We start from the raw sequence: 13486 nt of genomic DNA on the forward strand, positions 1-13486 counted from the left end.
CTCAATGCATATAACATGTTCTGAATACTACAGTACAACACTCAATGCATATAACATGTTCTGTATAATACAGTGCAACACTCAATGCATATAACATGTTCTGTATACTACAGTACAACACTCAATGCATATAACATGTTCTGTATACTACAGTACAACACTCAGTTCATATAATATGTTCTGTATACTACAGTACAACACTCAATGCATATCATGGGTTCTGTATACTACAGTACAACACTCAATGCATATCATGTGTTCTCTATACTATAGTATAACACTCAATGCATATCATGTGTTCTGTATACTACAGTACAACACTCAATGCATATCACATGTTATGTATACTACAGTACAACACTCAATGAATATCATGTGTTCTGCATACTACAGTACAACACTTAATGCATATCATGTGTTCTGTATAATTTAGTATAACACTCAATGCATATCACATGTTATGTATCCTACAATACAACACTTAATGCATATCATGTGTTCTGTATAATTTAGTATAACACTCAATGCATATCACATGTTATGTATCCTACAATACAACACTTAATGCATATCAAGTGTTTTGTATACTATAGTATAACACTCAATCATATGTGTTCTGTATACTACAGCATAATTCTCAATGCATATCATGTGTTCTGTATACTACAGTACAACACTCAATACATTTCACATGTACTGTATACTAAAGTACAACACTCAATGTATATCACGTGTTCTGTATACTACAGTGTAATACTCAATGTATATCATGTGTTCTGTATACTAAAGTACAATAACATAAAAAACCATATTGAGGCCAAGGGCTATTGCATATCAGAGACGTACCATTTTACAAGTCAGTCAACACACTATAACTGAGAAAAAAGTGCAACTAAAGGTAGGAAACTAAGAGTATCATAGCCAATACACCAGGACAACAAAAAAGTAGTAATTCCACTGGCTAAACAGACTGTCTCACAACAGCTGTTTTAAAATTTTCCCTCTTTAACTGTTCTGATACATTGTTATGCTAGTGATAGAAAGACATACACTGTAAAATATAAAACATATCTAGGGTCTCTCCAACAGCGAGCATGCAGGGCATAGATATATGTCTCTTTTAGGTTGTGATAAGAATGGTAATGTGTTAGTGGTCCTGAAAAAGGAGCCAGCCTACTCCAAAACAAGCATTTATTGCAGTGCTTTTACCAACATTTGAAGATAACAGATTTGAGAAATGACTGGTACACAGTCAATGCAGACAGATAAGATAGCAAGCAGGAGTACGGGTGATGGTGGAGGGACATAATACCTGAATATTTCCTCTAGAAATCCCTAATACTTGTTCTTCTAGAACCTCAATTTCCCGCTGTAGCACGGACTTGGAATCCTCACTCTCTGTGGCAGCTTGTGAGACAGAGGCCTGTACATGGGCGCTGGCCTGTGTTAGTACCAGCATGTCTTGGTGTAGAAGCAAAAAGTGCTGGAAGAGTTCTAATTTTGTCGGGAAACACTTTTCACACCACTGGCACAAATACACATCTGAAAGAGATGCATTCAATTTTCACTGAGTATCGAAAGACTGTCTATTAGAATTATTAAATACCTAAGCATTATGGGAAATAATCAACTAAAAGTGTGGAAAATCAACATCTCTTATGGGTTGAAACCATACTGATCTTAAATTAAACGCAATACTAATTCAATGCACCTTGTATCACATACTCATGGCACCAAAAATGTTGGGGAGGAGTCAATAAGGTTTAAACACAGACAACAAACTTGCAGCAGATGCCATAATGAATATACAAGCACATGAAGCTGGACAGACACTATTATTCAGTCATTATGCCAATAGTTATTTCTAATATGAATTCATTTTCACCTAACAACAGCAACAAAACAAATCCTTGCTAAAAATACTCAAACTTCTATGTTCCCAAATCACAACCTTGGTCATTACACACCCCCTCCAATTATATCAAATAATAATGGAATTTTGCCAACTATAAAGTCCAAACAAATTCAATGCAGTCAGTGCTCCAATCGTTTGTATGCATACAGTTTGAAAGATGGATAAATGTTTCTGTATACAGACATTTGGAAAGATGAGTCAGGGGTGGAGCTGTCACTGTAACACAATATGGTATCAAATCAAGCTGGGTTACTGAATAAAGATTTAATTTTTTGCTGCAAAATTAATGCTACATTAAAATCTTTGTACTACATGGAAAACTCTCAAACAACAATTTTAATCATCTTTTCAGACTTAAAGCCTTGTAAACTCACACATGTGAAAACTTAAATATTCCTGATCCTAAAGAAAGATGACGTGCTCACAAAATCTGAAATAAAATATTCTGTACTGTTGGCTCCCTAGTCACAGTGGTGTTACGGGTAATGAAACGGCAGATAAAACAGCAACAAGCTGCCCTGACATCATGCATTTTTAAATGGAAGATTAAATATATTGACTTGAAATATTCAACAAAATGACATCTTCAATATACCTGTCAAAGTATGTGGAATGAAAACCCACAAACAAGTTTTGTAACATCAAACCCATCACTGGGGTATGGTAACTCTCATACAGAACAAATTACAGGCATGAAGTGATATTATATTCATTGTATGCCAGTGTCACCCAGACCCAACATCCAAATGGTAGGCAGGTATGTTGCTTATGGGGTCATGGAACTATAAGCAAATGAAAAACCTTTATTATAAACATAACAAAGTTAATCTAAAACATTAACATTGATGTCAATCTAAAATGAATGTACCCATAGATGCCAAAGTGTAGGGCCATCATAAAAGGCTTGTGATGCTGTGACGGGCAACATTTTGCAGAGTTGGTCACATTATTTCTTGATGGGGTGAGCTTACTGAGGGTGCCATTTCCTCAACCACAAATGTGTGATGGCCCTGCCAAAGTGATTGGTGTAATAAACTTCTGCTGGTGGCAGGATCAACAAAAAAGTTACATATCTGACCCACTTTTCCAAAATTGGTTAAGTAATACAGTTCAGCTAATGCAAGACTTCACTTGACCCTTAAGTCAAATTGAACTGGTTTTCATAGGTCATGTAAGTTCAAGTGTCGTTCTGGAACAGCTACATAGTTCTTTAACAGTCTTTATGTCAAAAGTTCAGTGTATGTGTGTGATTTGGACTTTTAACGTAGCTTTAACAACTTTTCAGTCATACTGCTACAATATCATCAGTGTGGCAGTTTATACTGATGTCTAGCACTGAAGCATCATGTCAAAGTAGCATGATGTCCCACCCTGTTACATTATCCTGATGGCAGGCTGACCAGTCTTGACACTAACTCTTAATACTGATCGCATAGTGAGGCAGCTGTTAGAACTATTTTTATAATTCTCTGGCATTACCTGGCTGGGGTTCAAACTCACAACCTCCTGCATCCATGGCTTACACTCTAATCACTAGGCCACATGAGCAGTCTGAACAACAACAAGATCGTTCGTTCAGGAAAAGCAGTAATAAAAGGATTTTCCTAATGGCCATCAAAATTCCAGGCTGGCATCTGACGGAAAGGGTACTGTACAATCAGTTGACTGAAATCGATCTGGCATTTGATGGAAAGGGGCAGGGCACAATAAGCTGACTAGAATCCATTTGGCATTAAAATGTGCCAGCTAACAATCAAGGTCTGTTTGCTAAATTAGGTTCTAGTTTTTATATGAAATCTATTAAATTTGCAATTCTCAAGTTTGACAACTTGAAGAAAAAGTGCTTACAAGCAGTGCTAGTAGAGTCAGCAGGTTGGTTAGGTTCACGTTTACGTAGCTCCAGCTGAATGCCAAGTTGGGCCAACTGGTTCAGGTCAGTGCTTGAACTTGTGCTTGAGCTCCCATTTGATGCTGACTCTTCTCCTGCTTGTACCTCTGTTTTAACTACATCTAAAAAAAAAATGTAAATTTAAATGCATATAAAAGGAAACTGATCTTTTCATTTCCCCTAAAGTATTTCAATATTTCCAATGGCACATTTTTATTATCAACATTAATATTTTATACCGAATTTGTACTCGTACATTCATTAATAGCACAGTCCACAAGAAACAAAGTATATTTTGTTATTTTTTGTTGTTGTTATTATTGTTTAAAACACTATAAACAAAAATACATCTTCAGCAAACTATACAGGAAGCTGAATCAGTAGGACTTACATTCCTGTAACAATTACTGATTCATGAGATGACCAAACTTTTATACATAAATATTTAACAGTGTTTTCAATAGAAATTATTGGTCACTGTGACCTAGTGTAAAATACATCACTTCACAAGTTTCCTGACTGGGTGATAAACAATAATGGAGATTAACTCCACAAAGAAATCTAACATTATACAACAGCAATATTACTACAGTTTTCAGAGTCTGTGTAACATAATCGGCCATACTTATTGCTTCTCTCCCAAATATCATTTCACATAAGATACAACAATACCAACTTCTGTCTCTAAGTGTTTTTATTAAAACTTGGTGAATACAGTGAGTTCACTTTTTTGCATGCTGTACCCTTTCCCTGAATTTCATGGTTCCAACAAGGATTGAATTGAAAGACCCAATGTAAACAGATCTTCTGCAAAGGCAGCTAGTGATCTCATCATGGGCCTAGTGATGTCATCATGGACCTAAAGTTGTATTGTGTATCCCTTGCAACATCGTCATTAGAATATAATGTTTATAGCATGCAAGTCACGTGTCCTTCAATGTGTTGTTAATGGAACAAATGAGAATATTACTATGTGTTACACAAAGACAGACATCACATTACTTACACATTATGTTACCTCATGCTGCATCTTTTCTATTTTTTTAAAACTTCATCATCATTTGTTTCATACATTTTTCTCAATAGATGTTAGTTTCAGCCACAATTCTTTCATTTAATACCAGGACAAATATTTAAATAAGAAATCCTTAAAAAATGTCCTCTCATCAAAAACAAAAAGCAGGACTTATGCTTTCAATGAAATCGGTGACCTGCACGACACATGGCTCTTATCCACAATGCACTGTCTTCATCATCTGATTCTGTTTCAATTTCTGACACAATGGACAAAGATGATAATTCGAAGTCACTGCTAACACTTTCCTAAATCAATAACATCAAACTCATCTCTGAAAATCCTAAAAATTGTGATTCCAAATCACTAGCAAAAACCATTGTTTCCACTGTCAACCGCTGCATGTATTGATTATCAAATACAACAAAGCATTGTTTCAAACAAACTGGATTTACTGAAGGTCATTTATAACTACACCAGACCCAACACCTTGAGTGGAATGAAATTCAGAATGCCAAAGGAAAAAAATCAGGATTTGGAGGCAAAAACTCAGGATCAGTGTTTGTGACCATATATCTTCAAAACCTTTACAAAAGAAATGACACTGTCTTAAGCTGTCTGCTTAAGGTGAAAAATGCGTGCTACAGTCATACCACAAAAATCTACATGTAGCTCAATATACACGAAAGCTCCATGTCATATTTCTGCAACTTTGTAATGGGGAAAATAAAATGTAATCCATCCATTATAAGCTACAACATAAGCATCCATAGTGACCACTACAGTGATGGGTAACGTTGTGGACTGATGAACTTCCACCACATGGATTTTTCTAAATATCCAATGTGAGTACTGTATGTACGACCTGAATACCTAATTTGCCCAGGCCACTGCCTAGTAGTTGTAATATATGTACAAACTGATCACCTCATGTTACCAACAGCAGTTTCCTACCTAGTGTCACATCCAAAGCACCTCATGTTACCAACAGCAGTTTCCTGTCCAGTGTAACACCCAAAGCACCTCATGTTACCAACAGCAGTTTCCTGTCCAGTGTAACAACCAAAGCACCTCATGTTACCAACAGCAGTTTCCTCTCCAGTGTAACACCCAAAGCACCACATGTTACCAACAGCAGTTTCCTGCCCAGTGTAACACCCAAAGCACCTCATGTTACCAACAGCAGTTTCCTGCCCAGTGTAACACCCAAAGCACCTCATGTTAAAAACAGCAGTTTCCTGCCCAGTGTAACAACCAAAGCACCTCATGTTACCAACAGTAATTTCCTGCAAAGTGTAACACACAAAGCACCTCATGTTTAAAATGCACAAGTATCCACCTAGTAGTGCACAATGTACAATTTGTACAACCTCATATTCCTAATCACAGGTCCCTGTCCAGCAGTACATATCCATATCCTGAGCAGATCATGTGTCTGATCACAGGCCTCTGGCTTATAGTATGTATGCACAACCTGAGCACCACAAGTTCACAATGATAAGTTTCTGTCCAGTAGCACTTATTCACAACCTGAGCACATCATGTTCCCAATCACAAGTCCTTGCCTAGTAGTACATACACACAACCTAGCACCTATGTTCCCAATCACATGTCTTTGCCTAGTAGTACATACACACAACCTGAGTACCTCATGTTCCCATTGAAGCTCCGTGACTACTGGTAATATATATGCACAACATGAGCATCTCCTGTTCCCAATCAAAGGTCCATTTTCTATGATACATACATGCAACCTGAGTATCTCAATCTCTTGATCGTTCCTATCTATCACTAGTACATACGTAAAACAACATCTCATGTTCTCAATCACAGGTCCCTTACCTATATTACATATGCACAACCTGAGCACCTCAAGTTCCTAATCACAGGTTCCTACCTATCAGCATATATATAAACCAACATCACATGTTCCTAATCACAGGTCCCTGCCTAATAGCACATGCACAACCTTAGAACATGCAAACTAGCACATGTGTACAGAACTTCACATTCCTAATCACAGGACCCTGAATAGCAGCAAATATGTACAACCTGAGCACATAATGTACCCAATCATGTCCTTGCCTGGTAGCACAGCATATATGTACAACCTGAGTACTTAACATACCCAATCATGTCCTTGCCTGGTAGCTCAGCATATATGTACAACCTGAGTACATAATGTACCCAATCATGTCCTTGCCTGGTAGCTCAGCATATATGTACAACCTGAGCACATAATGTACCCAATCATGTCCTTGCCTGGGAGCATAGCATATATGAACAACCTGGGTACCTAACATACCCAATCATGTCCTTGCCTGGTAGCATATATGTACAACCTGAGCACCTAATGTACCCAATCATGTCCTTGCCTGGTAGCACAGCATATATGTACAACCTGAGCACCTGATGTACCCAATCATGTCCTTGCCTGGTAGCACAGCATATATGTACAACCTGAGCACCTAACATACCCAATCATGTCCTTGCCTGGTAGCACAGCATATATGTATAACCTGAGCACATAATGTACCCAATCATGTCCTTGCCTGGTAGCACAGCATATATATATATACAACCTGAGTACCTAATCATGTCCTTGCCTGGTAGCACAGCATATATGTACAACCTGAGTACCTAATGTATCCAATCATATCCTTGCCTGGTAGCACAGCATATATGTACAACCCAATACCTAATAATGTACCCAATCATGTCCTTGCCTGGTAGTGGAGCATTTCGATACCTGAGCACCTAATGTACCCAATATGCACAACTGAGGTACATCATGCTCCCACATACAATTCTCTACTATGCAGCACAAATGTGCAACATAGACATTTCATGTTCATAAATACAGGTCTCTGCCAGTACCACATATGCATCACCTGAGTACCTAATGTTCCCAATAGCAGATCCCTGATAGATGCACAAATGTAAAACCTAAGTACTTCATGTTCCCAATAGCACATCCCTTTATAGTTGCACACATACACACAACCTCAGCACCACATATTCCAGATGGTATATACAATCATTTACAAGTAAGAGAGCTAAAAAAAATTAACAACCTTCACAGGCAGTTCCTGAAGCTTCAACAGAAGTAGCCACTGGATTTTTGTGACCAAGTATTTGTCGCAGTACATCAGTTTGATAGGGTTGACTCAAGGACTCTTCCCCTGTGGAGACTGGCATTTTCTTCCCTTCAGCATTGGTGAAGACTGTACCCCCTCCTTGCTGCAGGGTGTTTATCACAGTATAATGACTGCTATAAATGGTTTTCAGTTCCTCCAAGCGTGGCAGGAGGTCTGGGGGTTTATGGGGCTCTTTCTGACTTCTTGATGAGGACACCTGATTACTGTTAGTAGTATCTGCATAAAAGTACACAATAAATTACAAAGGTATAGGAGTTGCAAAAGCAAACCAGTGCAGTAATTAATAAGCATCCCTTGAAAATACTAGTGTTATACTGACCGAAAAGAATTTCATGCAATCGTTGATAAGTCCATTTCTTGTGTTCTTTTATTCTTTTTAACTGCTGAGTACTGAACCATTTCTAATACTTATCACAAACAAAGTTTTGGACTAAAATGTGTTTCTTCCATAATACTTATCCCAATCATAATACCGTAAGACTCTGACCACTACCTCACAAACCTGTCCTCCCAAGTTAGCTATTAAAAAAGCCAAATGATATATGCAGATAGGTTGGAGTCAGACATAGAACGATCTCCTTTTGGTTATAAGGACTGTTGCCAAAACCCATCCAAACTTCAGGTACTACTGAAGCAGAATATAAGACTCAACCTACTAATTCAGTTCCTATAGTAAACCTATGCAAACACCGTTACTATTAAAAATTAAATAACTAAAAAAATTCTGAGTGCTCATGATCAAACCTATATTTATCAGTATAGATGAAACCAGCATGCCAGCTTCTTTGTAGAGGAAAGGATATGAGCCACAGCATTTTCTGGACCTGCATTTGTTTCAAACATGTGCTTTCAATTTCACACCAATGAGTCAGGTGCGAATTTGAAACATGTACTTGCAACAGATGGCACTCTAAATTGCTAAAGTTTTTCCTTTACTAGAAATAATGAATGCTCCCCACGGAGCTTTACAGTATTCCTTTTGTGTCAATAGATATTGTAACTTTTTCAGTCCCCTTTTTTAAGGTATATGTTAGCAACGAAGTTTTAATGATTCTCTAAAACCATATTCTTTCTCGAAGATCGAAGTGATTTACAGCAACTTATGAAAACAAAAATGCATACACAACAGCAGGGTGGTCCATCTTCCTAAACCCCATTTTTGATGCATTTGTGAATTTATTTTCGCCAGTTAAGAAACATACTTCTTCATAACATCTCTCATATTTTTGGAAACAGTAGTTATTTTAGCAAAGTAAGGATCAGAAATGACAATGATATATTCCTTTTTACTTCTCTTAACAAATTTTCATCAGACAACCCCTGGTTGTAAGGATCATAATTACATCACCTTACAGATATTCATCTCTTGTGATACTACTGTACATAAGCTCAGGCGGAAATAATAGATTTGGATCAACATCAATAGCACATTTAAAAAAACTGTTTATAGTTAAAAGGACATTTTAAAAAAATTTGCATTCCTAAAGGTTTTCTTATTCTTTTGGAACATATTTTGTCGCAAAAGCCTATATAATCAAATTGTGGAACATCATGTTCATATCATGATAAACGTGTTTACTTGTGATTAGAAGTATTAGATGTAGTGTATGATTTGTTGTTGTTGCTGTTGTTGTTGTTGTAGGGTTTATCGCCATTTTTCAGCACACGATAGGCTATACATGGCGGCCAGTATTAATGGTGGAGGAAGAACCTGGGAAAACCCCGGAAAGAACCACCAACCCACGAGAAGCTACTGGCAAGCTTTTTCACATACCCACATAGGCTGAATCCGAGATTCGAACGAATGCAGACAGAGGTGAGATGGCAGTGATCCGTAACGGGTAGCGCTTTAGACCACTCGGCCACTCGGGGACCCTGATTTAGTGTATGATTGTGTTTTCCAATACTTAATTTGCATTGTTAATGTACAGAACCTCAACTTTTGAATGTATTTATAAAAATTAAAAAAAAGAAGCTTTAAAACTGGTTTGCAACCCTTAAAACTTTTGTCCTTAAACGTGGAAATAATCAGAGACAAAATACATAATGTTACAGGAGATTTTAGTTTTATTTATTGTAGGTCTTACCATTATCAAACCAATTAAGATAATAAATTAGCTCAGAATTTTAAAAATATAAATAAAACACCCTTGGATTCTAATTATTCAACTGCTCTTTGTCACATTAAAGATTAAAACAAAACTTTAAAGAATTTTTGAAACATGAATGTAGTAATGCACGATTCAGTCTTATTAAGTGTACTGCTCTTTGCAATATAAAAGTAGTTTAGTGAATTGTCTATCATAAGAGAGAGAGAGAATGCACCAAAAATGCATATTTCATTAAGTTATTGTAACGGTATAGAGAATATCGCTAAGATGTCATAGGGCATGATCACGTGTGTGTGTGTGTTCCTAGTCTGGTTGGCAGAAAGACCAGAGGCTAATTCCACATTTGATTGAATACCCTTGTTTACCAAAAGTTTTTATCAAAAGACTTGCAATTAAAGCACTTCAAAACTAATACCCTAACATACATTCAACAAAAAAAAAAGTTTCCACAATGGAACTGTGATAAGCTGTATTATTTTGTCGTTGATAATAAGTAAAACAACATTAAACAATTCTGTCTCCAGCTGTTTATGCATACAATCTTTTATAAACAAAGGAAATGTAAAAGTTCAATAATAAAACCTGGCAACAACTTGCATCACCTTCTCTTTGTTCTGCATAATGGATTTACGATGATGATGATGATGACGACAAAAAATGGATAATTGTCCATAGCTATTATATGCTATCATTCAGATAAAACTTCATGGCAGTCAAATTTGTTATATGAAAATTAACGTGTATCAAATATCTCTTTCTCTCTCTCTCTCTATAAAAGTCTCCAAAAGGTGAGCATTTTTGTACCATGTATATATTGAATACAGATCCAGTAATGGAATTTTTTTTTGTATTAATTCTTGAAACTGTCACACAGGGAATATAACCTGACTGTTCTTGAGGCATAATTTACAAATGTATGTGGTATACAAAAGAAAATGTGTCTCGGCCAATCCAAAATTTACAGTTTTAAAATCCTCAGAATTTGCAATTATGAGTGTTATGTCCTTCCAAAAGCCAAACTGTGAAAAGGATGTCTTATTCATGCGAAAGTGAAAAACAAAAGGGATTGGCAAATAAATCTAAAAGAACAACGTAACAAGACAATCCAGTTTTGTTTTAGACTAATTCAACTACCAACATTGTTTCTGTGAATTCTGGTTTACATTAAATATTTATTTTTCTCTAATATTTCCTATGAAAAATTAAACAAAGGACTGTACAAAGTTTTTATTCAGTTTTTTTGCTTTGTTACTTTGTTGCATTGTGCTGATATTTTTTGTGTCACGACAATGTTAACTTATAATTTAAACAGGATAAAATAAATGATAAAATCATAGACAAATGCAGATGTTTATGTGGGGGAGGAGGGATGGATTCTACAACAGCCTGAGCTGTGAGTAGCCTTTAAAAAAAAAGTCGGGTCTTACTCTTCTAGCAGAAAACAATCACAACTGTAGAAGTTACATGATAAAATTAGTATTAATCTTTTTAACTACTACATTAATTTCATATCCAACTGATCAAGCAAGTTTGGTACTGTATTGTAGCAGCAATAATAAAAACAAACTGAGCTGGTTACTGGAAGCTATAGCAACATTATTTATATTCAATATATTATATTTTTATAATTGCCACCAAAGGAGTCTGATATTTTGTCAGTGAAGTACCTTACAATCAATCATCTGATCTGTACTATAAATATAGCTTCACATACATGGATGAATACGATTCTAAATAATAATACAAATGTAGTTTCCGGTTTGATATCTGTGAAAATAGAGCATCTTATAATTGTATGGAAATGTTTAGATACAGAAAATATATTTCACACTGTTAGAATTTATTTTCCTATATAATAAAACAAGTTCATATTTTTGTAGCCATGCTACAGGATATACTTTGTATGTGATGTCCATGTTTCAAGCCATTTGTCTCTTGCTATTGTTTGGAACTGGAGATTTAAATGAAATTGGAGGTATGAGGATACTTGTCACAGAAAACTAGTGACAATACTTGCTGGCTATTGCATAATAATCCATGCCATACATTATGAGAATTCTGTATACCGTATTTGCTAGCCTATAAGTCAATGTGGAGTATAGGCTGAATCAGCCAATTTGACAAACTTTCCATCCTTCATCCTTATATCAGTCAATGCTGAGCATAAGACCAGATCAACACCTCAGATTGTGTTTTTCACTTCGTTCCACACAGCATCAAGAATTTTATCCTAGCTGTAACTCAGTAACCTTTCCAGTCAGGATCATTAAAATGTAACTAAAAGTACCTCATTTGTTTCACAGGAAGTATTTTAAATGTATTATGTACTTTTAGCTACACATAATGACACTGACCCTAAAATTTATTGAGTTACAGATAGGATAAAACTCGTGATGCTGTATGGAAATAAATTATAATAACTTTCGGTTTCATAAATATTAAAAGTATCACTGTATGCTATTTCAGATTACCAGCAAAGGTGAAAGTGCATCATTAAGACTAAAATGCATTTTCCTGGGGTGGAACGGGATGAGAGATAGAGAAAGAAGATACATATGTATTCCGTTGCATTTTCTTTTTGCACCTCGTGATATAAAATATGGTCCAACATATGAGAGAGAGAGAGAGAAAGTTCAGCTCTTTTGGGATAGTTTTGTTCTTTTTTTCTAACTTATTGCCCTCGTGTTGCTGAAGCTTTTGTCAAAGAGAGAAAACATTAATAAATGAAACAACAAATGTATACTATGAAAATACATACCATACTCTTTCAGGGTTTAAATATTCACAGTAGTTTTATACATATGGACTCCATTAAGTTTAATCCCAAGAATGACCATTTTGCATGCTGTCTAATTTTCTTTGCAAGTATAACAACCTCTCCATTCCCAACAATTAAGATTTTGTTTAAAGTGCATGACACTCTTTCTGTACTTAGGCGGCAATTGTTTTTGATCTTTGCTCATGCTAGATGTACTTTAAATTGGTGTCAGTTCTGTCTGCAAATTAAAATATGTCACTGGCTGTGAAATTTACAATAGTAACCACCTGGCATTTCCTTTAACTATATGGTACGGTATTCATAATATCCATGGGTAGTCTCATTTCTTTATTGGTAGCCTCGCTAATCTGATCTAGTCTGCAGAATATTGACCTCAAACAGGTGTTATCTTGGAATGATTGAATACAGCCATAGCATATTTAATTAGCATATATATACCAATACAAAGCCATGTGATTATTTTAATAATGGAAGTGGAAACAAACATTAGAAGGAACTGCTTAACTAGTGGTATTAATTGATAATGGAATATGTTACTGAACTTGTAAACAAGTAAAATCAGTCAGCAGGTGAGTGAACAATGCAGATTTACAATCGTGAAGACATATTTGTCTGTCTCT

At 35.9% G+C, this 13486-nt stretch overlaps 1 protein-coding gene across 1 annotated transcript in view; it reads right to left on the minus strand.

Annotated features, from left to right (window-relative positions):
• The window catches only part of LOC149793690 (uncharacterized), a 52457-nt gene that overhangs the window by 15116 nt on the left and 23855 nt on the right, over positions 1 to 13486 (minus strand). Inside the window, exons 6-8 of the mRNA XM_089967671.1 lie at positions 7893 to 8192; positions 3764 to 3925; positions 1313 to 1542 (exon numbers count right to left, since the gene is read on the minus strand). Coding sequence (XP_089823797.1) covers positions 1313 to 1542; positions 3764 to 3925; positions 7893 to 8192 — 692 coding nt within the window. The remainder of the gene's footprint in view (positions 1 to 1312; positions 1543 to 3763; positions 3926 to 7892; positions 8193 to 13486) is intronic.

The sequence above is a fragment of the Sinohyriopsis cumingii genome, chromosome 8 (assembly GCF_028554795.1).
Source record: "Sinohyriopsis cumingii isolate HCF-2022 chromosome 8, ASM2855479v2, whole genome shotgun sequence".
Classification (NCBI taxonomy): domain Eukaryota; kingdom Metazoa; phylum Mollusca; class Bivalvia; order Unionida; family Unionidae; genus Sinohyriopsis; species Sinohyriopsis cumingii.